At 39.0% G+C, this 25718-nt stretch overlaps 1 protein-coding gene across 2 annotated transcripts in view; it reads right to left on the reverse strand.

Moving 5' to 3' along the window:
• The window catches only part of LOC122560575 (dynein axonemal assembly factor 5-like), a 114993-nt gene that overhangs the window by 11335 nt on the left and 77940 nt on the right, over positions 1-25718 (reverse strand). The window contains exons 8-10 of one of the 2 annotated variants that reach the window (XM_043711346.1): positions 20860-21028; positions 6831-6978; positions 6-4189 (exon numbers count right to left, since the gene is read on the reverse strand). In XM_043711346.1, the coding sequence (XP_043567281.1) occupies positions 4039-4189; positions 6831-6978; positions 20860-21028 (468 nt within the window). In that variant the 3' untranslated portion in view covers positions 6-4038. Of the gene's footprint in view, positions 1-5; positions 4190-6830; positions 6979-20859; positions 21029-25718 lie in introns of those variants that run through there. The other variant, XM_043711344.1, reaches the window with a different exon arrangement.

The following is a 25718-nucleotide window of genomic DNA, read 5'->3' on the forward strand; positions in this document are numbered from 1 at the left end:
TGAAGCAAAACAGAAGACACTGCAGTTAGCATTGGAAAACAGAGGCAGGATTATTAACTTGTAGATGTGGAATTTTTTAATTTTAAAATGCTGTGGGTGGGAAGTCACTGAATTTCCGAACAAATAATTCTGTAGTCAAGGTCCGGTAGGATGTGAATAATGTTTTTGTTTTGCTCAGCTGACTGGCTTTGCTCATTAAGAAACAGATTAATCTTACCAAACAAATTGACCTGCTAAAGATGGAATATTAATCAAATTATGGCTTGCAATTGTGAGTTCTGCATTTTTCTTTGTAATTTATTTTTTTCTAAAATACACCACATGCTGTGAGCAGCTTGCATCAACAAAAACAGCAGGCTGGGATGGAGGGGTGTGGGCGAGAAGAGGTTGCCCACAACTCTGAAAGATTACCATTGTAGTATTAATAAAATGCTTTAAGTTCACAAAAGAATCAACTGAACAAAAGGTGACTGTAGAGAATAATCACTAGAATGGCTGACATGTATAGCCTTGTGGAGAATATTACTTGGTGTTCACAAGTTCTAATCACAATTATCCATTAACTGCAAATGGAGAGTTTGCCTTTTTAAGCCATCACTATCAAGAATTATTTCTTCCACCTTTACACAGAAAAGTTCAAACAATTGTCAACACTAAGGCAAACCTTGCAGCACTCAGAATTTCAGGGCAAAGGTTTATTTTTCCTCCTTCTCTTTCCCTCCAAATATTTGACCACTCCTGAATACAGGTACTCTGTTTTGAACCAATTGTAATTTAATGTCTTGTGAAGCACCTACTATTTATTTTTGAATCTCGACAAAGGAAAAGAGCTTGCCAATTTGCAAGTAGATATGCTATGTTTAATTTCTGTGATTAGGATAACAGGAGATGATAGCATTGCAGCAATGCCACTTTGGGCTAGTTATGCAGATGAGTAGTCTGAAGACATGGAGTAAAAATCACACCACTGCAGTGATTGTGGCCATCCAACCATCATCAATTGTTTAAAACAGCCATCTGATTCACTAATGTCGTTTAGGGAAGGAAATATGCCATCCTTGTGTGGTCCAGCTTCCAAGTGACTCCAGACCCACAGCAATGTGAGAACTCAGTGGGCCTCTGAAATGGCCAAGAAAGCCATTTAGTTCAAGGGCAATTAAGAATGGGTAACAAGTGGTAGCCTGGGCACCTATGTGAAACAGTAAATTTTAGCCAATAATTAAAAACCAAAGCATAATTGCTTTACTTCCATATTTCCTAATTATCTCTGCTGTAGAAGGTGAGCAAAGGTCATGCTTTGATCTTTTTTTAAATCTGTGACATTTCTAAAACTAATGGGCAAAGTTTAAAAACAAGTAGTACAGATGGACTGCGGCCTTAAAACTGCTTCATTTTAGTTGAAGATGTTGATCAGGATCCTGTTTATTTAAAAAAAAACATTATCTATTGGCAAGGGGAAATGGGATGAACTGACTTGTTAAAATAATGTTGTAGATTATCTTAGCTACTGTAAATTTATCATAGCTGCCAAAATTAGCAGAGTTTTCAGAGGAGGTTATCGAATTCTGACTGGCCTGAAGTCTCCTCAATTGAAATGTAAGTTCTTCATTAATTTTTTCAGCTTTGTAGCTACAGAATATCAAAAATTCAGGGAAAAACCTCAGGGAAGTGCTATGCAACTATAATAATTGAGTTCGCAGAGTGAGCGAAGGTTATGTACTCAACTCAGGGCCGTCCTCAATTGCAATCTACTGTCTCGCAAGCTATTTATAACACATTCAAAGGTCCATAGAACTATGCATCTGCAGACCAGAGTATGCTAGCCTATGGTGATTACATTTTGTACATTATTTGCAACAATTGCATGTCTTTCCTCTCACCCAATAGACGATCTATGGGCACATTATATAGTTATAGGAATAATTACAGGCAAAAATTATCAAATGTTGTTGACATCATTTTGTTAAATGCCCTGATAGTAGAGTCTGAACACTCCCAGACTCCTCAACAATGTTAAAGATATGGTCTAAGTGCTTGATGTCTCCAACTTACCTCTTTGAAAGTTTCAGGTTAAGAGAAAACAATCACCAGGTTTCTGTACTGAACAAGAAATACTACTTATTACAAATAAACCAGTTCTAACTGCAGGAAATAAAACAGGAACTATCAACATATTATTGTACGAGTTGAAACTCTAACATCCTTCTTAATCTCCTGCACACACAAACAGGCAGCTAAAGATAAACAAACATGGACATTATGGAAAGAGGAAAAGTGCTGAAGAATCAGTTCAATAGCACCAGTCTTCAAAACTCAATGCAGTAGCCACTTGGATTCCCAAGGCATCAGTTGTCCGAACTCCTTATTTCCAGATTCTCTCAATTCTTTGAGGAAGACACAGAGTGGATGGCACACCAATTGCAGCTCACAAATTAGAGGCAACAGCGCACAGCAACTAACCACTGCTGACAAAGATCTTCCAGTATTGTCTGCGATCTAGATTCTCCTCTCTCTGTGAACACACAAGCTGCTCTCCTATTCAGGAGTCAGAGAGCTGTTTTCATGCTGATAACTCTGGCATCTACAGCTAGTTCCGACTGCACAAACAAATTTGCACATTGTTGGTAGATGATGCATGCTCTGCAAACATAATTGCAACTGGACTTGGTGCAAGTTATGGCATGGGCAACAGAGGTCAAGATGGCTTGAAGTTTATAGGGGAGCAGAATGTAAGATGCCAACCTTTGGAATGGTCAATTCTAGTGTCAACAAACACAAGAATGAATTCTTTGGTAATTGAGATGGTGAAAATTAGTGGCCATATTATGGTGTGAATGTGATCTGTAATTCATTTCAAAGTCACTAAGACACAAACTGTAAACAGATTTGCTGAATCTCTCACTGCAATTTGGGAGAGGGACAGATTTGGGATTAGGGAACAGAGTTTGGATAGGGACAAAAAAAAGGTTTCAGTCTTTCCAATATTTAACTGGTGGAAATGTCTGCTTATTCAGCATTGAAGTCAAGATAACCAATCTGAGAATTTCATAACAATGAAACAGTCAAGAAAGGTCGTGATATTGTGATATCATAATACTGGCTGTTGCCACCAAGTAATCGGAAACTAACTCTGCTTTCAGATTTTGCTGCAAAGGGGCAGTATATAGATGAGAAATTGGATGGAGGCATCAGAGGTCAGGTTGCAAGAGCAGGAAGAGAAACAGTGTATATGATTCTCTATGTACAAGCTGAAATATAAATGGAACCAGATGAGAGCAATTTCATCCAGTTAGAAGATATGGTGAAAGAGAATGGCTTTGTCAATTATGTCAAAGGCTGTAGAGAGAGGTCAAGAAGGACAAGGAGGGGAAAGTTTACTTGAATCACACAGATGCATAGGCAAACAGTTACTTTGATCAGAGTTAGTGTAGTACCGCAGCAGGGGAGAGGAGGAAATCCAATTGCAGCGATTCAAACATGGGGTTCTGGGAAAGACAGTAACAGATCTGGGAGGTGAAAATACATTCAAGAAATTTGACAAGCCAAGTGGACAACCAGATAAGAAGCAAACTGACCCATAATCAATGCATCAATTGTAAATGCTGTGGGCACCTGAGGATTTCCTGAGCTGAAGAATTAAAGGGCAGAAGTAAGCGAGTTTTGACTGACATCAAATTTCTGCACCTGATTTATCAAGATAAATCCTGCTGTGTATATAATAATAAGCAATTTTATGTACAATAGGAGAATAGTTCTTCTTTTGACAGCTGGCATTTTCTTCAGGAAAATAGGTTGTGGGGAGGGTCACAAGATATGCTGTTTCCATGGAGGATTCCCATTCGGGTAAACTAAAATCATATAAACCTCCAGCATAAAGGAAATCATATACAACAGTTTCCTTAATATTAAAGAGCTGCCAATCATCTGCTGCTCTGCTTCCTTCAACAAGATAGGCGTGGTGCAGAAAACCAGGTTTGGGTCATTGAAAACATGCTTGTTGACTTAGGTTGCTTTACCTTAACTGTTCCCAATTTCTTTTTATTTCAATGTACCATTGAAGACTGAGTCTTTGATGTTTACTTGGAGGACTGTGGTCCAAAGGGCTGGATTTATTGGCTGCCCTGAATGATTCCTTTGTTTGGGTATTTCCCAACTCTGCCTGGATGGCAGATAACAGCTGAAGCCTCCTCTATGGGAAAGGTGTACAGATTTAGTATAAAGCAAGCTCATCTTAAAGAAGGCAGAACACACTTCTAGCCATAGGCAAGCGAGAAGGCACAGCTGCAGTTGATGCAACGAAGTTCAATAGAAAACTTCCAAACTTTCAGACAAAATACTTCAAATTTGAACAGAAGCGCACTTAAAAATAAGATTATTAAATACTGCACAAAAAGAATTTCCTTCTATTAAGGAGCATTCATAACAATAATTAGTAATATTAACAAGAGGTTAGAAAAAATGATGGATTCTGATTTTAAAGCACATGAACCTGTACAATATATGCAAACCATGCTTAGATATAAATGTCAATGCTAAAGTAACAGCTATCCTGTGAGGTAATATAAAGCAACAAAACATGGCTAATCATTGCAAAACATAAAATAAATTGACTGAAGGGCTTATCAATTAATGTTATGGACCAGATTGGAGAGGTGAGGAGAGTGGCAGTGATCAGGGGGTCATAAGATAGCAAAGGTACTTTTTAATCTTGTTTCCGAGCTCATTTCTCCCGCTTTTTTTCCCTCTGTACATACCATGCCTATTTAGTGAAGCAAGGCAGACATTATAAATGTGAAGAAATTAAGATGTCAGCAATATCATGCAACATGTTAATGTGTATTTTGCTACACCTCATCAATAATGTACACATTTGCATCAAAATATGCACTCAGGATGCCCAACTTGAGTTTTCCATTAGTGGACTGTATAGTCAGAACATGCCTGTTAAAACTTTAGCAGCCTTGGCTGACAAGGCAAGCAAGACAAAAATGATTTCTACCTGTGTTATGGCCAGCACTGTCCAGAAGATGGCGCTCCCTTATTACAATTGTGTAAGTGACCACAGCTGCTGGCAAAACTACAACTCACTCAAGTTCCATCCAAAATAGCATGTAATTAAAAGTAATTTCTTACAACATAATTAAATACATCATGTGTGATTGATGTAGGATTATCCAGAGAAGGAAACGTTGAATTTAATCTGGTTAATAATGCAACCCCAACTAATACAAATCTACAAGGTGGTCTATATTCAATGACCCATTTCCAATTTTGTCTGTGTGTTTGCATTGTTCAGAGAAACCGTTGATAGGTAAAATGTCCACATCAAAGCACAATATTTGTTTGGCTTTAAACATTTTTCCAACAGGATTTGCACAAGGAAGAAAAACAAAAATGCTTTTTATTTAAGGCCAATCATGTAAAACAAGAAAAAAGAAAACAAAATGAGAGAGAAAACAGAACAAGTGGGTGGGCCACTCAGAAATCATATGATGAACACTTGGAGTCTGGCAGTCTGCGCAGCTAAGGAATATCCAACACCATTAGCATTCATTTGAGACAAAGAATGAGACAGTGTGGCCCTTAGCCATGACAGAGAAATTGTGCACCTGTCATCCGAATCATGAGTCTGTAAAATTCCACAGAAAAGTTGAAAACATCCTGCAGTGACCAAGTCTATTCTGTCCCACGGTATAGTTGGTCTCCAATAATGATTTTGATACAGTCATTGCAAAGAAAGCATCAGAAACCTGCTATCTTTCATGTCAACCAAAGCTGGCAGGCACAATGAAACAACTATACATAAAAATCAACAAGGAAGAAGCAAACTTTTCAAAGTGGAATAGTGTCTCATTGCTTTCATTTCATGAATTAGCTTCACACTGTCACACACCATAAATTGAAAGCTTGCAAAACCGCTCTTTCAAATGACAATTCTTGGTGTAGAAGGTTGTTTCTTTTCAAGAAGCCATGATGTGGAGGTGCCGGTGTTGGACTGGGGTAGACAAAGGTAAAAATCAGAGAACACCAGGTTATAGCCCAACAGGTTTATTTCGAAGTACGAGCTTTCAGGGCTCTGCTCCTTCATCACGTAACAAGTGGGACAGGATCATAAGACACAGAATTTATAACAAAAGGTCAGAGTGTCATGCAATTAAAATGATATACAGTATTGAACAAATCTAGATTGCTGTTAAGTCTTTCATCTTTTAGAATGGGTTGCAGGTTTCATTAATATGTAAATCCCAGAACTTCTTTCAAGTTACATTCTCGAGATAACTTCAGGATTTATAATGAAAGGTGACATCTCAGTTCAGACAATGCATTAAAGGTGAGAGTTACCTGAATAAGGAGCAGCGTTCTAAAAGCTAGTATTTCCAAATAAATTGTTGGACTATAACCTGGTATTGTGCAATTTTTATCTCTTTTCAAGAAATGCAACCATTTGTTTAATGGTATATCATCATCTTGAAAGAAATTAGCTTGTTGGAATTCCCTAGATGATCAAAATCTCTGACAAGGTGCACACGTCTGAATGAGGTGGTGTGTCTGGCTTCAGAGGAACAAGGGTCTTCAGGTTACTCAAGATCTTAAGATGAGAATGCTGTTTCCTCAACTTAAGATTTTCATTGCTTTTTCAACTAATCAATAAAGAAGACATGTCATTGAACAATATCCAATGATTTTCAAGGGATGAATCTAAAAATGACGAACCGGACATAAATTTTTCCTTCTCCAACAATAGAAAAAAAACAAAAGTTCCTAATTGACTTAATTCTTACTCAGAAATTTCAAATTTGAATTTAAACATGCTTTTACAATACACCTACCCTTGAGAATTCAGAGTTTCATTGGCATTAAGCAATAATTTTGATAGCATTGTGAAGATTTTTAAACGCATCTCAGGATCTCTGCTGGGCCGAAGGCAAGTTTTCAAAACTGGAAAAACTTCCTGTAATGATTCCCCAAGCACAGGACCTACAAAACACAATGCAGACAATCTCAGTAATTGATTCCACAGAAATAGCATTTTCAGAGATATTTTGAGTCTACTGAAAAACTATATAACCACTTTTTTGTGCATAATGGCTACTTTGAAGTAAATGTCTACAAAACTGAAGTCAATTTTATGTTAGTTAGTTTAATATATCTTGAAGCTACTTGAGAACTTAAATTACGGAAACCATTACAAAAAGAATGTTCGTTTTACTTAATTCATTATTTGCTCAATTGTACTAAGTACCTTCTGTGGAACAAATAATCACAGATTTCATTCTGAGTGGTTTTGAAAGTATCCGGTTCCATTTCGGAGCATTGCTAAGCTCAATAGAGTAAACTCACATCTGTGATAAAGCTGTCAGTTTTCAGAGATCCTATCAGTTTCTCACCTTACAACAATGACTGTGAATTCTGGATTGTTCTGACCAAACTATAAACCTACAATATAAACAGTGCCAATTGGCAATTTCGTTATTTTGAAATAAAAACTTCCAACTACAGCTTAGCAGGTTAACAAATGCCTACAAAGAAACTGAATATGAATTCGGCTAGAGGTAAGCAGTTTCATTTAAACCCCTACTCAGCTCCAGCCCTGTGGCAATGCATAGATCATGCACAGAACTTGTCTGGATCATGCTTTACATAGTGTATTATTAAAAAGCTAGGGCATCGGATTTGATTCTGCAATGAAATAAGTGCAACATTATCTGCATGGCCTGGCTACTTGATAAGATGATTTTAAATGAATCAAAGTATAAACTATCTTTGAATGTTTTTTTGACGGTGGTGGAGCTTGTCGAGTAATAAATTCAGATTAACAATATTAAATATTCATCAACTGCACATTGCCGCTATTAAAGACTAGGCAGACCCCTCAAAACATTTTTAAGCAGGTAGGCCAGACTGTAACTTTGTTATTTGTTTTAGGTACATATATAGTGGATATTCTCGGAGTAAATTAGCTGGTTCAACTGCCAAGTTTTAAACATACAAAATTTATTTACAAAATTATGGAATGAAACACAAAGAACAGAAAACTAAATACTGGATAATTTATCCTATCCAATACCAACTTATTGATGCTGTTCCAAAAATACTTGCAACAGTCCCAGTGCACACATCCCTTAGCACAAACAGTAAAAATGAATTAACAGCTTACTGTTTTTGAAGTCAGAGGGGCAGAAGGTGAGAGAGAAGATCCTGCAGCTTTTCCACACACAACTGCCACTGAACTCCCCGAAGTTCTGAACTGAATTTAAAAAACTCTAATCTAAACGAAAGCTAACTACACAGCTAGCTGGCCGCTCCCCTTTGATTATACATTTTTTTAAAGATATGAAAGTCTTAGGCCAGAGGTATTATCTGTTAGGATAAACAAAACTTTCAAATCCTTGGAACTTTGGGTCAATAGAACTTCTCTGAAAAAAAAACTCAAGTGCATAGTAACCGAGTAAAACGAACCAGTATTTTGACACCACAATCTCAGGTCAAGTGTTAGCGCTGTCTATTATCTTGCATCACAAGTAACAGTACCCAAAGGTAAGTTTTTGCAAATACTAGTTCCAGGACATAGGTGACATGAGCTACAAGTCTGCACCTGGGACAACTGTCAATAACGCACTGTTCAACTTACTTGTTAAGAATCTTCACAAATTGATCATCAGTAGCTCCCAATGGAAATTAACATATTCCTTTTGCTTTGAGACAGCAAAAAATAATAATTTCAAACACATAGGTCTGAGCTCAAAACTCCACAAATATCCTTATCAACAGAAGCATACAGAACAGGAGACTTTGACTTACATTTTTCAATCAACAGTAGACATACACAATGTACATTGGATAGTAGAAATCACGTCACAACCTTACCAAATGGTAAATGCTTGTTGAACTTGCCACCTTGTATTTAGTGAATTGGAGAGAGAGTTTCTATCATCATGGAAAGGCCGAAGAAAAGAAATCTAAAAAGGAAAAAAAATAGAAATTTCCGGAAAGCTCAGCATGTCTGGCAGCACCAGTGAAGAAAAATCAGAGTTAACGTTTTGGTTAAATTATGCTTCATCAGAACTGATGGTAGCTAGGAAAACATCAGTTTATATGCTGAAGATAGGATGGGGGGAGGGGTTAAGGAGGAAACGATAGGTGACGATAGCACCCAAAGAGAGAGAAGAGCAGTCTGACAAAGGAGTGGATAACAATCTGGCTTAAGAGGGTGAATAATTAGTAATGGGGACTGTTAATGGCTAACAATGGGTGGTCTGTAATAGCAGACCAGGTTGTCAGGTGAGGACATGGGAGAGCTCAGGCTCTAAATTTATCGACTCGATATTGAATCTGGAAGATTGCAGGGTCCTCAGGTGGAAAATGCTGTTCTTCCAGCTTATACTGAAGCACTGCAGCAAGCCTGAGACAGAAATGTTGGCCAAGAGGACAGCGTATTAAAGCAGCAAGCAACTGAAAGGTCATACCCTTTTTTGTGATCAGAACACAGGTGTTCTGCAAAGCAATCACTCAGTCTACACTTTATTTCCCCCATGCAGAAGAGACCACATTTTAAGCAGCACATACAGTTGACTAAATTACGTGAAGTGCAGGTAAAGCGCTGCTTCACCTGGAAGGAGTGTTTGGGCCCTTGGGTATTGAGGAGGAAGGAAGTAAATGGACAGGTGTTACAACTTCTGCAGTTGCAGCAGAACGTGCTGAGAGGCTGTCAGAGCTATTGGGGGTGAAAAAAGAGTGGCCCAGGGTATCCAGAGGGAACAGTCCCTGCAGAAGTCTAACAAGGGAGTGGAGGGGAATATATGTCTGGTGGTGGCACCTCGCTTGAGGTGGTAGAAATGGTGGCAAATGATCCTTGGATGTGGATGCTTGTGGGATGGTAGATGAGGACAAGGGATGGGGTGGGGGGGGAAGACCCTATCATTTTTGCAGGAAGAAACAGAGAGGGTAGGAGCTGAAGTGCAAGAGATGGATCAGACCTAGCTGAGGGCCATCCACAATGATGCTGGGGAATCCTCAGTTGAGGACAAAGGTAGACAATTTGGAGGCTCCGAACCTATCCACACCTATCATTTACTCCTTATCCCCTCCCCCTACCCTATGTTCTGCATATAAACCAATATTTTCCTAGCTTCCATCATTCCTGAGGAAGAGTCATTTGACCCAAAACGTGAAGTCTCATTTCTTTTCACAGATGCGGCCAGACCTGTGGAGTTTTACCATCATTCCTAATTTTGTCTCTGATTTACAGTATCTGCAGTTCTTTCAGTTTTCATAAAATTAAAAGGACATGTATTTTAGGTTAACAAAATACAAAATAATTCCAAGGTTCAGAGTGTGGGGCAGCAAAATTACAAGTTGAGAAAGGTGGGGTATGGTCAATCAAATAGAAGGTGCAAAACTAGAAAGAGGTGAAGGAGATGGTTGGGAGAGGTGAGAGAAGGATGTTGTTACTTATGGAAACTGAGAAACAGATACAGTAGAAAATACCACAAAGAAACAAAAGACCACCATAAAACTCAAGTCTGACGTTTGCATTTTTTATGAAGGAAAAGAAAGAAACTTGCTATCATCATCTGCTCAAATACAAAAGAAAATAAAAATGTTACTTCGTTCCTCTATCAAGGGAGTAGATTAACTGGCCCCATTTGCTGTTATTTACCAATTTAATATAATGATGACAAAATATTCCAAATATGATAAGAGCTAAGTTTGGAGGAGGATATGGAACTCCAGACGTCCTTTATCCTTTCAGATGATGCACAAATATCTGCTCTAATTTTAGATTTGAGAACACAGTTTTATTTTACTTCTTTTACACATTGTCTCAGAAGCTTTGTTATAAGAAATATCTGCTGTAAACTGTGAAATCATTCTGACTGCATTTCCAACAGGCCACAAACAAATTATTAAGTTATTCAATTACTGGTCACATCACCAGCACTTCAGCCCTCATTTTGCTTTAACAGCATTTAGTCTTGTCAGTGGAGTAAATTGGTTTGCAAATTCAGGTAAATGCAATCGTGCAATTAAATGCAGAAATTTGGGAGCAGTTGTCCAAGTTACCCTGCCCCCTACCGCTCGAGTTATTACAAACTTCTCTGATAGGCTCAATATTGAAACATTCATAACATATGAAGTTGAAGGACATGCCCAATAAACACATTAGAAGAGTTTTGAGCTGATGCATTCACAAGTAAATAAACTTTTGACGATGTGATACGTACTTCAAACAACCTCTCTGAACCAGAAAACTTTATTTTAGAAGAAGTGCAGAATCTGGTTTCTTTCCAAGTTAGCTCGTGTTTGAAATTTATAAAAATATTCAATTCTTCCCTATTTTTCCTGCCCGTATCTTATGAATCTTTCTCAAACACATATTTTTAAAACCTTTATTTTGCTTTCTGTCCATGATTAGAATCTAATTTATTATTCTTGGTTTATATGTCTCAGCTGAGATTCTTCATATCTGAAAGAGGAAACTTGAATCTCAAGGCCCTCGCTGTTTTGTGCCTTTCTCACAGATGCTACCAGATGTCCAGTGGACAGCGTCATATTGGATCAGACACTGGATTAAACTAAGTCTGTGCTCTACAGCTTGCAAAATATTTGTGGGCAGCTGTCAGTGAGGGAACGGTGCGCACTATTCCTTCACTGCTGACCGCAAAATCCAAAACTATTAAAACTAAGAGGCAGCAGTTATTAGTGCTCTGCTTCAGAAGTCCACAAAGGGACTGACTAACATGCTGGATAAGATCTGAAAACCCAGTACTCAAAGTTGGCTGAGACTGATGGAATGAAAACCTTCTATCTATGTCAACTGTGAAGGTGCTAAATGAAATGGAAGTTGAAAGATGCAGCTCTTCCAAAAGGCGGCTGCTCAAACTGTAGAAAAAGGTCCCAAGAGCATGCACATCTGTGAGTTAACAGGTTTTCAAGCAGCAGCACAGAGTCCTACAGCACAGAAACAGACCCTTCAGTCCAACCAGTCGATGCTGACCACGTTCCCAAACTAAACCAGTCCCACCTGCCTGCACTTGGCCCATAAACCTCCAAACCTTTCCTATTCATGAACCTATCCAAATGTTTATTAAACAATGTAACTGTACCTGCATCCACCACCTTCCCTGGCAGTTCATTCTACAGAACATCAAGTTGCATTTATAGTGTAGAAAAAAAGACCTTTCGTAAATACACACAGGCACCATTTATATTTGGGGAGACGTGTTTGTGTTTCCTGTGATCAGTAAAGTGGTGATGGGCACCTTCATATCTTCATCACAGAGGGGAGAATTTGTAACAGTAGCACAAGCTTATGTCAAAATCAGTAACCAGGTTACTGCAATTGGTACAAGTGTTATCTAGTGTACAGAGTTTGGTAAGGATTGTATATAAAAAAAATACAGCTTCTGGAATGCAGGAATTAAGATTTTCCTGTGGACATTCTTGCAACAAGGATCATTGTGCTGCATCAATTCTATTATATACTTGCCATGGGACAGATAGGTACTGATCCAAGATGTAAAAGAATAGAAAAACATTTCAGGCTCTCAGCAGTGTCTCTAAACTAAAGGAGCAAATAAAGTGCTGCTAGCTTTACTTTTTAACGAAAAATAAGTTTGTACATGAATTAGATGAATATTAAACACTTTCCCTTGCAATCCACGCAAATATCATAATTGCAAAGTTTACTTTCTAGTGGTTAGAATTTACATGGGATACTTAGCCCTGTTTCATTTCCTTCTCCACACATTTCTTTGGTAGCTACTGGGTAAAGTTATTCCCAAGAAAATCTGCAACATTTTACTTAATACTGGGATGCTAAGGCAAGCTTCTTCGCAATATTCTTAACACAGAAACTGCACTACAATGCATTTCACTGCACTGCAATAATAATTCCACTCTTGATACTGGTTAAAACATACTTCATTAATCCATACCTTTAGACCATGAGAACAATGATTTCCCATTTTAAATGCCTCATTACAGTACAATACAGTGTTAGTTGTTTATAGCCTTCAGCATTTAAGATTTTCTGTTTTTGTTTAATTTAAAATCTAAACTCTCTTTCAGGCTTAGATCAGTTTAGTGCAGTTAGTTAATTGGAGAGCTAGCTAAAACTAATTTCTTGAACAACAGGAAAGCAGAGCTGACTCACTGAAATCACCTGGAGTATAAATATCGGGTTGAGAGAATGCAAACAGCAACGAGTGCAGCTGACAGACTGGAAGCCTCAAGAGATCACTAACTGTGGGAATTCGATGAATTTAAAGGGGGGTGGGGAGCATTTACAGACAGTGTCCTGTATTTCCTTTCCTAATCGTTGTGGAGGATACCACCTTAGCTGCTCGGAGCCAGCACAAACTAATTTTGAAAATCAGAGTGCAAAAACAACAGTGACATAACAGGCGTCTGGTAAGCGCTGCCTAAGTATGCTGAGGTCACCCAAGTGAGACTGCTTCTAGAAATAAAAAAAATTTGAACATAGATACGTAAATTAGTTCAGAAGAATGGTCACTTGACATGAAATGAGAACTTTGCTTTGTCTCCACAGGTGCTGCCAAAATTGCTGAGATTTTCCAGCAAATTAGGTGTTTGTACCTAAACTAGTTACCTATTTAATTAAATAGCATATATACACTGCAATTGTAAGTACAGTAGTGCCTCGACTTATGAACTTAATCCGTTCCGGGACCCGGTTCGCGAACCGAAAAGTTTGTGAACTGAATCAATTTTTCCCACTGTTAGGAGGCTTGGACGTCGCAACGAACGCTGTTCACAGAGCACACTCCAAAGACGAACTGAATGAGATCACGCGGGGCCAGAGAGCAAAGCAGAACAATGAAATCACGTGGTTGCACACGGGCTTTTTATGTTCGTACCTTGAATTTCGTATGTACGTTGAAGCAAAATTTTACGTACAATCCTGTTCGTAAACCGATTTGTTCGTGAACGGGGTCGTTTGTACGTCGAGGCGCTACTGTATTTGTTTTAATCACTCACGGATGTGAGAGTCATGGCCAGAAGGCAGTTAAGAGAAACCCCCATTGCTGTGGGTCAGGATTCACACGTAGACCAGACAAGGCCAGGATGGCAAATTTGCTTCCCAAAAGGACATGAGTGAACTAGATAGATTTTTCCCACAATCGACAAAGGTTTCACATTTAATTTGACTCGTTTCCAGATCTTTTAAAAATGAATTCAATATCACCACTTGCTATCTCATCCTTGTCCTCAGAACATTACCTGAGTCTCTGGTTTCATAGTCATCACCTCTTTTATAGACTTGATAAATAACAGCAATTAAATAGGATCATAAAATATTGGAGGACTAGGCCATTTGGCCCTTCAAGCCGGCTCTGCTCCTGAATATGATCATGGCTGATCATCCAATTCAGTACCCTGCTCCTGCTTTCCCTTCCTACCTAAAAACCATATCTAACTCCTCCTTGAAAACAATGTTTTGGCCTCAACCGCTTTCTATGACTGAAAATTCCAAAGGCTTACCACTCTCTTGGTAAAACCACTTCTCCTCATCTCAGTTTTAAATGGCACATTTTTAAATTGTGACCCCTGGTTCTGGACTCGCTGGTCATCAGGAACATCCTGACTGCATTTACCCTGTCTAGTCTGGTTATATTGTTTTAGGTTTCTGAGATTTCCCCCCCCCTCATTCTTCTAAACTCCAGTGAATACAGTCCTAACCTATCCAGTCTCTCTCATGTGTCAATATTAAGTAACTAATTAACAAATGCTTTTAATTGATCAGACAGACAATGGGAACTCCTGGATCCAAAAGTGATCCAGCACAAACACATTAGTGACAAATTTCTACAACTACAAATAGAGCTCCAACTCTGAGATATTGGTTTGAAGGCTAAGTTGAAGACATTGCGATGTATCAGGGAGGGCAAAAAGGTACTGATACATTTTGTTCCATAATGGGTCAGATCCCTTAGGATAGGGCAGTTGGATTCTATCTGTAACAAGGGTCAGGAGGGAATGCTCACAACTAAGTCAGCTAAGAGGTTGTAGAATATTACAGTGCAGGAGCCTCAGCCCTTGCAATTATCTAACAAGTTTGAGGTACATGCCCATGTGGATGAAAGCAAACTCTGTAGGGAAGAGGAGTGTCCTAACTCGAGCATTGATTCACTTTCAAGTAGAGGAAATAAAAAGGAATGAATGGAAAGAAGGGAAAGTTACTGATCTGAGGAGTTAATGAATCTAGAAGGCTGTGTTGCCTACTAGGGTCTGCACCATTGGAGATTGCCTCTATCTGAACTGTGCTGGGACTAATGTTTTATCAAATTGTATAACTGGGAAGTAAGAAAGCTTGTAATTAAAGGAGGGCAAGGGATCAAGCTTAATTAGATGTGGCAAACCAACGGTAAAGTCATGGCAGGACAGCAAGTTAGTGATATTGGAAATTAAGGTCAGAGAACTGGCCGGAAGTGACAAAGAATTAAATCTAAGAATGCACCAACAATCACAAGTAGATGTTCCAAAATTAACAAAAAGACAAAACGAAAAGCTTTGAGTGAGTGTAGCATTTGTAACAAAGTATACAAATTGATAGTTCATACTCAAGTAAAATATTACCTGATAAGAATATGAAGATGCAGCTAGATGACAAGGATTTGATTCTGAATATCGAGGGAAATGACATTGAAGAAGAATAGGCAGTGAGGTAAAGGTGGAAGAGTAACACTGTTAATTTAAGGGTGGCATTTCTCCAGTAGTGGTAGATGACCTTGGTTTAGGAGATCAAGGCATAGAGTTGGTTTGGATGGAGATGAGGAATAGCAGGGAAAGGAGATCATTTGTGCAAGTAGTCTACAGGTCCACAGTGTCAGACTAAGCATACAATTAGATAGATTGGATGTTTGTAGTTCGTAGAATGCTTTCAGAATAGTTTCTTTGAGCAGCACATTCTGGAAACAGTCAGACAGCAGGTTATACTAGACATGGCATTGTGTAATGTGACAGAATTAAGTAAAGACAGCCATAAGAAGCAGCAACCAAATTATGATTAGATTTTGTATCTAGTTGAGATGAAGAAGAGGTGCAGACTAGCATTTTAAACTGAATAAATCACACCAATGTGGGCATGAAAGCTCAGCTCACTGAAGTGCACAGGGATACTGGACTACAGCATAGACCAACAGAGAAGCAACAGCAATCATTTAAGCACATATTTCATGGTACTCATAGTAAGCATATTCCTACCATAAAGAAAAATTCTAAAGGAATGACTCACTATCCATGGTTCTTGAGTGAAGAAAACATCGAACTTGAGAAGAAAGCTTATACCTGTGCACAGGTGAGTAGAAGGTCAGATGACTGTCAGATAGACATGAGCAAATGAGTAGAATAGGTACAGTTGGTTCTGCAGTGAAGCATGTTTCTTCAACACAAATCTTCTTTAAAGCGACTGAAGAATTTAGACTGCTATTTGTAGAACGCGACCTTTCCTTACCTAGATTGGCTACAATGTGATTCCAGCCACATTAGTTTAAATGGAGCAGCTATTGTGTAATTTTCCTATAACGTGAGATCAAACGAAAATGGGACTGTCGCGTTATGTCAGAACTAACTGTATACGAAAAGGCGAAGATTAAAGTTAGTGCTTGTTGGGTCAAGAATGAGAATGGAGAGTTAACATATAAAAGGGAATGGAAAACAAAATGAACAAATATTTAGTTTCTGATTTTATTATAGTTCCCATATAAAGCATTTCAGTAATAGCTGTAAAGAGAGGGGTGGAAGGAAGAGAGGAGCTCGATAAAATTACAATCACCAGGGAAGTGGTAATGAGCAAAGTGATGGATCTGCAGGCTGATAAGCACCGGGTCCTGATGTCAAGAACGTGGAGCTGGAAAAGCACAACAGGTCACGCAGTATCTGAGGAGCAGGAGAATCGATGTTTTGGGCATAAGCCCTTCATCAGGCTTATCCCAAAACGTCGATTCTTCTGCTCCCCAGACGCTGCCTGACCTGCTCTGCTTTTTCAGCACTACACTGTCGACTCTGACCTCCAGCATCTGCAGTCCTCACTTTCTCCAACCAGGTGCTGATGGACCTCATCCTTGGGTCTTAAAAATGAGGCTAATATAACAAGCTTTGGTGTTCACTTTCCAAAATTTTGGCAAGGTTCCAAAAGACTAGAAATGAGCAAGTAGCATCCTCTATTCAATGAAGAAATGCACTAATCAGGAATCCCTGGCCCATTTCGCTTGACATCTGGTCGTGGGCAAGGATTAGAATTGTTTATTGAAGAGGCAAGAGCAGGGCATTTAGGAAAAACTCAACGTAATTGGGAAGAGTTGGTATGCAATTTTGTAAGGGAAATCATGTTTATCCAATTTATTGATGTTCTTTGAAGGAGTAATAAGTGCAGTTGGATAAAGGTGAACCTCTACATGCACTCTCCTTGGATTGCCAAAAAGCATTTATGAGATAACACTTCAAAAGGTCATTGCGTAAATCAAAACTTTGTGGTGTAAAGCACACCAGACCAGCATGGATAGATGATTACCTGGCTGGCAGAAAACAGAGTAAAATGGGTCTTTTTCAGATTGGCAGGATGGGATGACTCTGTACTGAGACCTCCAACTTATGCGATTCATCACTAATTGTGATTTGGGGAGCTAAGGTATGGTAAATAATTTTGCAGATGACAAAGTTAGGTAGAAATTGCATTGTAAAAAGGTATCAGAGGTTGCAGATGGTTATGTAAATAGTTCAATTGAGCAAGTAGTCAAAATCTGGCACAAGGAGTACATGGTAGAAAAATATAAATTGCTCAATTTGGTAGGAAGAATGAGACATGGGACATTATTAAATAAATGGAGAAGCACAGCAGAAATTGAACAAACAGAGGGATCACCTGTGCTTCTAGCATGTCAGGAAAAAATAGTGTACACATACAGCAAGTAATTAGGGTGGCTAATAGAATGCTATCCTTCATTATGAGAGGAATTGAACCTTAAAAGGAAAGACATTATGCTTCAGTTATAGCTGTAAGACAGTGGGTACTTCCATAAACCTGGAGCGCTATAATATTCTAGGCCAACCCTCCATGAAAGAGGATATTAGACAGAGAGCTCCCAACCTGAAGGCAGCTCCTCAGGTCTGTCACATTTTGTCTGATGGTATTAGCCCCATCTGCCCTCTCTCTCTCCCTTTTGTGTGGCACTATCATTGCAAGGGCGGCACTTTCGCTGTGTGTGAGTTGCCAGTGTCATGAGATGGACAAATACAAACACCTCCCTATGAGCCCTGCAAGACACAGTGAGAGTCACCTCTCAGGAGGACTTTGCTTGCGTCACATACTGAGAATCCCTTGCTTGAGTATGTAGACCCCAGCAATGGGGAAGATGTTGGCTCTTGTAAACCCTCGACATGACTTGCATGATTTGTCAGTGCAGGGCAGACTGTGTGACTGTCTCAGGGCTGATATCCTGCCGCTGAACAGATGGGACAAAATGTGCATTCCTGAACATTGGAGTTTTTACTACACTGCTCAAAGACTACTCCCATGGTTGGCTAGGTCACAAGAGGGAGTACAGGAAAACACATTACACTGATGCAGTGGAGAAACAAACATCCGAAAGGAACAGCAGCATCTCATTGTGAGTGAATGAGGAGTCACTTCAGAGGACCATTACATTTCATCGTGGAAAATGACACAACATCAAACATAACATTGGTGAGGCCTCTTTTGGAGTATTCTGTCCAGTTCTGGTCACCCTAATATAGGAAGGACATTACTAAATTAGAAAGGGCTACGAAAAAATTTACCAGGATGTTACTAGGAATAGAGAGTTTGTAAAAATAGAATGGGGGGATATGGGCTAAATGCAGACAGGTGGAAGTAGTTTAGTTTGGGAACATGGTCAGCATAGACTTGTTGGATAGAAGAGTCTGTTTCCACGCAGTGTGACTCTACAGCACTGGCAAGATCATATCTCAGATATTCACTGAAGTTTTGGTATCTTTATCTAAGGAAGGGTTTATAAATGCAATCAAAGCAATGGAATCAGGTGATCATACAAAATTTTGTTTTTTTGGCTTTATAGTAATCTAGGCAGGGGCAGAAGGTGGTTACTAGATTGCTACCTGGAACAAGCAAGTTGTCTGATGACAAAGGATTGGACAAATTGGGCTTGTTTCTGCTGGAGTTCAGAAGAGAAAGTGGTGTGATTCAAGAGACTAAAATCCTGAATGGACAAGGTGAATGTGGAGAATGCTTCCTCTTGTGGTCGAGTGAGTGAATGAAATGTGTGTTTTGGATGGGGGCAGTTGGTTGGTTCACTACTTAAAAATGCAGAGGTTGCCCCTTTAGAACACAAATGAGGCAAAATTCTCTCACATGACCATGTAGCATTGGACCATTCTGCTTTAGAAGACAGTGGAAATGAGGTCATTGAAAATTTATTTAAGACGAAGATATAATGATTCCCTTGACTAACATGAAGCAAAGGTTATCGAGGGTCAGTGGGAATGTGGAATTCAAAACAGAGATCAGTCATGATCTTACTGAATGGCAGAGCAGCCTCAATGGGATCATGTTGCTTATTTCTGCTATTAATAGTTTTACGTGCAATTAGACTAACTTGTTCCTATGGAATCGACTTTTCAATTCAAGAACACATTAAATTAAAATTAACCTAATTGTTCAATTAGGATTGAATTGAAGAGGCATGAAATAGTTGCGATTTTTGGCTCATTAAAAGATTTGAAAAATAAAGTCAAACTCAATGTCAAGTTACGGGATTTGTTTGAAAATAACTGCTTTGGTTCTGGAAAATGAAACGAGTAAAAGGGAAATCTTATCACAAACCATATGAAAGGAACATTGCTGGTGGTTACTGGAAACAGGAGAATATTCAGGTGATCGTACAAAATTTTGTTTTTTTGGCATTATAGTAATCTAGGCAGGGGCAGAGATACTAAAGGCAACTGAAAACCAAACAAATAGTCTTTCTTGGATGCTGTAATCATTGACAAAGCCCAACTGGAAAAGAACATCCTTTAGTGTTGAACACTAAATAGAGGCTCTATTTGTGGCATATATAGACTAGTCCCAGGCCAGAATAGACAGTTCTGCAGACCCATCCCTGCATCTGCTTTATAGTTTTTAAAAAATTGAACCTATTTTTTAATATTCAATGTGTTCAGACATGTGGGGAATTACACAACAGGTAGGATTTGTACCTCGGCATTTTGGACTAGGGGTAGGGACTCTATCTCTGTGCCACAATTGCCCGAGGTCTGCTTCCTAAAAGGGCTCAGTTGTCGAGTTCCAGCTCGGCACACCATTGCCAGTTACCAAGGAAATCAACACACAGAGCTCCACAGGGAGATTTATTAGTGATTCCCTTTGGGCCTTAAAGGGGTTATCACAGATGTGATGTTAATTTATTTCAAGTAGGAAAAGATTGCAGCTGAGAGACTAAAACATTGAGATTTTCCCATCTATTCCCATCTAAATCCCACTCACCATAAGAGGTTTGACAAATAGTTTGGAAAGGAAAACAGGTTGTAGATAATAAAGAAAATGATCATTTTACTTATATAGGACTCTGATCAGTATACTAATTCCTGAAATGAGAAAAATATCTGATGAGGGAAGGTCAAATAGATTCAGCCGATATTTTACAAGCTTAGGAGAGCAAGAGGTGATCTGATTGAAGCATATACAATTTTTATTTAAGGATACAGCTTGACAATCTAAAATATACTCTGCCTTCTCAAGTACACAGAAAACTTCACACGCAGCTCAGGCAATAAAAGATCTGTCTCTGTAATATATCAGTGATGTAAAATGTAAAAGACTGAACAATTTATATTTCTTACCTGATTGAGTTATAATAGTTTCAAACTGCAAGTGCTGCGCAGAGTAGTTGGTCCACTGGTGTTGTGTGTCAGCCACCCATCCAATCAGTTGACTTATGTGTTGTCTGTACAGATGCAAAAAATTATCGAAGTTCTGTGCTGCAGCCAAGGAAGCCAAGGTCTTTTCTACCTGCAACCAGTCCACAGGCTTCATTTTGCAGTATGTTAACAGCTCACTGTAATGGCATAAATAATTCACAAAAACAGAGTACAGTCTTTACAGGAGACTTCTCACTGCAGAGCCAATTTGCCTACAACATCTGATATCTATTGCCAGTAAACAAACTGGGTGTGTCAAGTCTCAGTATTTGAAGAAATGATGCCAAAGCTCCTCCTTGTGACAGTTGCAGAGTCAACAGATCAGCATAAAAGGGGATTTCAATAAAGAATCAATCCTGCATTATTTCAGAGAGAAGAATGAGGAAATGAAAAAAACTTATGTCTGCACGGGCTACAGTTTACCTAGACAAAAACATGATAGAAGTTAAGGACAGTCTTGAACTGAAAGCAAAAGTATTCACAAATGCAAAGCTCAGTGACAGCCTTGAAGACTGGGATAAATTCAGAATCCAGCAAAGGCCAACTAAAAAGAAAAAGAGGGAAAAAAAACCTACCACAGCAAACTAGTGAGGAATATGAAAACTGGCATTAAGGGTTTCTTTAAATATATGAAAAGGAAGAGAGGGGTCAAAGTGACCATATGCCCCTTAGAAAAGGATCTGGGAAGACAATTATGGGAAACAAGGCGATGACAGAGGAGTTAAACAGATAGCTTGCATCAGTTTTTTTGGTGGATGATATTTCGAACATCCTATTAATCCTAAAGAATATGGGGGAGGAATTAAATACTATCACTAGAGAAGTAAAATAGACAAACTAATAGGGCCAAAGGCAGATAAGTCCCCTGACCTGATGGCTTACATAATTGAATCCTAAAAGATGTAGCTACAGTCATAGTGAAGGCATTGGTTGTAATTTTCAAGATATCCTTGGACTCTACAGAAGTATCAGTGGATATTTGGAAAATTGCCTGTAATAGACCCCCTCAAAATGGGGAGGCAAAAAGCTGTCAACTATAGGCTGATGAGCCTCATATCTATTATTGGAAAAATATTGGAATCAATTATTAGGACAGGTAACAGTGGAACATTTGGAAAATCATAATCTAATCAAGCAGAGTCAGCATGACTTCATGAAAGGGAAATCATGTCTGAGAGCTCAACCAGAATAGATTCAGGGGAAACCAGAAAGTATGTTGTACTTGGACTTAAGAAGGCGCTCGATAAGCTATCTTACAAAAGTCATAAGATGGTGTTGGAGGTAGCACACTGCCAAGAACAGTGAACTGGTTAATGAGCCAGAAACAGATAGTGGGGATAATGGGATCTTCTTCAGGTCCATGACCCGTGACAATCCACAGGGATGGTTTAAAATATATATATAAGTGACTTTGAGGAAGGAAACAAATGTTCTCTAGCCAAATTTGCAGATGACACAAAAGTAAATGGAAAGGCAAGTTGTGAGAGGGATACAAACAGATTACAGAGAGATACTAATAGGTTAAGTAAGTGGGCAAAAAGTTGGCAAATAGGGTATAATATGGCAAAATGTGACATTGTTCATTTTAGAAGGGAGAACAAAAGTACAGAGTATTACTTAAATGAAGAAAAACTGCAACAGACTACAAGGGACTTGGGTGTACTGAAGCACAAAACACAAAGCTAGTACACAAGTGCAGTAGGTAATCAGGAAAGCTAATGGAATGCAGGCTCCGATTTCAAGAGAGGTTGGAGTAAGAAAGTCTTGTTGCAATTGTACATGGTGTTGGTGAGGTCACATCTGGAATATTATGAGCAGTTTTGACCTCCTTATTTAAGGAAAGATATTATTTCATTGGAGACTGTTTGGAAAAGGTTCACGAGGATGCCCTGGTATGGAGCAAAGGCTAAACATAATGTGACTCTACTCATTTAGAAGAATGAGAGAGGATCGCATCAAAACATATGAAAGTTTTCAGGGGCTTAACAGAGTAAATGCAGAGATGTGTCTCCTTGTGGTACAGTCGAGGGCCAGATGTCATAACCTCAGAATAAAGGGATGCCAAGTGGTGTGAGGAGCAATTCCTTCTCTCAGAGGGTCTTTGAAACTTCTTTTCACAGAGAGCTGAGGGGCAGAGTCATTCTGTATATTTAAGGCTGAGATAGAGGAAGCCCTATCAGTATGGAATAAAGAGTTATGGGAAAAGGGCAGGAAAATGGACATGAGGATTGTTAGATCAGACATGATCCTTTCAAATGGTGTAGCAGGTTTGAGGGGTCAAATAGCCTACTCATGTTCCTATTTCTTAGGATCTTATGGTCTCAGTCCATTGCGAGAAAAAAGTGAATTTTACATATACATTTGGCTTATATATGGAATGGACTGCTTCAAAAGGGTGGTAGTAGCAGATTAATAAATTTCAAAAAGGGAATTAGATGAATGCATCTAAAAGAAAAACTGCAGTACAGGAAAAGTACAGGCAAGTTAGACTAGTTGGACGACTCTTGCAAAGAGCCAGTACAGCCATGATGAGTTGAATGGACCCTCTGTGCAATGCATTTCATCAGACACATTGATTTATGCTTGTGGTGGATGCATTGTTTATGCCTATCTCAACAGCCGTCTGCTCCAGCTGCAGAAAAAGCATCAAGGTTGAAGTCAGCTAATGAATTACAACATGCTTAAGAACAGTCAAGAAACATTTTACTGTATGTATATGTACTTTAAAAAGCTTGATTTTAAAATCATAACCTGCGCAAAGAGGAATTTATGTTCATTAAGTGTAGTGTTGACATTCAAAATACGTTTCTCCTGTCGACATGAAACATTCCTGTTATAGATACCATGTTGTGACATGAAGCATAAAACTCTCTCAGTTTTTTTTTTGACATGTGCCTTCACTTTGAAGTCTCATAATGATCACCAACTATTACACCAACATAATGCTTCTACTTTCCACACCATCCAGCCTCAAAGCTTTTCAGAGACAGATTGCCAATTTGTGCCTAATTACACAAAGTTTTGTGTTGTGGCCGTGTTCCCATTCGGAAATGGATGGAGACTGTCCAAAATTATTTCACTTCCAAACTCTTTACAGCAGGTACAAAGAACAGACTTCCACCTCATCCTTATGAGTTGGATTCAAAGACGAGGTGAGAATGTGGTAATTGTGCTTCTGAAAACCTCAAATGCTCAAGTGTTTCAAAACTTCGATTTGCCTCTGATTTCCCAGATGATTAAACTATTCTGTGATGTAGGCACATTGCTTATATTCCACCAAGTAAGAGATTACAAACCAGTAGACCTCCCCCCACTCATTGTCCCAGGATGCACTTTTCATCCTGTTCTCATATTAGGGGAAAGAGATTAGGAGAATTAGTAGAAAGGGCATATGCCCAAAACATTGATTCGCCTGTTCCTCAGATGCTGCCTGACCTGCTGTGCTCTTTCAGCACCACACTCTTGATTCTGATCTCCAGCATCTACAGTCTTCACTTTCTCCTAGTTGATTTTAACCCTATTGTGAAGCCTCTTCCAAGGATGCCTATGCTTTGAAGAAGTTCTCCTCCTCCCTCTACTAGGATCTCAGGTGAGTTTCTCTCTCACTGCAACCCCCAGGTCATCTGCTCTGCCCTGAAGCTCTTCAGCCACGTCCTGAAGCAGACTCGCCACCACAGCCACATCTCCTGAGTGCCTGCCTATGGAACCGACTGATTCTGGTTTGTGAGACAGAAGGATGCAGGTTTAAGTCCCACTCCAGGGACGTGAACACAAAATTTAGGCCAGGATTACGCAACCACTGCACTGTCAAAGGTGACGTCTTTTAGATGACTCCAGTACTGTGACAGATGTTAATTGAGCCATTTGTGGGAGATCATTGTGCAAATTGGCTTTGTTTCCTGCCACTTTAACAGTGACTAGACTTTAGAAAGTATCATCTGGCTGTAAAGTACTTTAGAAAGTTCTGATGTTAAGAATATGCTGTATAAATGTAAGCTTTCCTAATTAAAAGAGGTACTAAAACCACAGAATCAGGAAGGTGGGAAGGAAGAAACATGCGAAGTGACATTGAACAATGCTCGTTAGAAACTTGATTGCTTCAAACTCATTTCACATTGATAGCAACTGCCTTTTGTACCACTTATCTGGGTTGGATTCAGTCAGGTTCCAGAGTTCAAATAATTTTGCACTAACTCAAGGGCACACACAGAAATTTGCTTCTGAGAATGCTATCTGAGAATGGTTGGTACATTGAGGACTACAAAGGCAATACTGAATCTTAACAATTAAGGCAGATCAGCGCTGACCTCCTGAATAGCAGTCAATCTAAAGCTCCTGCATAAATAAACACTTTGGTGTGACACTTCAAAATAAGGGCATAGTTTTTCAATGATTTGAGAAAAGTCGGATTAATATGTAACCCAGGTGGGACAAATGACCTCTAGTTCATGATAAAGGAGATGAAAATTATTCCAAAGATATTTTTCAAGATTCTCTCCACGCAAATTAAACAATTACAGAACAACCAACGTGGCAAGTTAAAGGTTCAAATGTCCAATTCTACATAACTGCCACAGTTGATCTTGTACACCAAATCAATGGTTGGCTATGGCAATGAAGCTAGTCAACTGTATTTTGATGAATGGGGTACAGTAGCACCCAAGAAAAGAGTAGGCAAGAACCTTAGTGTCCTTGTACGTTGTTTTTTCTGTCCCTGCTCAAGTGTCTCCTTTAAACAACTAGACCAAAAAGAGGTCAGCCCCCCTCTTGCACAAAATCAT

This window comes from Chiloscyllium plagiosum, chromosome 21 (assembly GCF_004010195.1).
Source record: "Chiloscyllium plagiosum isolate BGI_BamShark_2017 chromosome 21, ASM401019v2, whole genome shotgun sequence".
NCBI classification, from domain to species: domain Eukaryota; kingdom Metazoa; phylum Chordata; class Chondrichthyes; order Orectolobiformes; family Hemiscylliidae; genus Chiloscyllium; species Chiloscyllium plagiosum.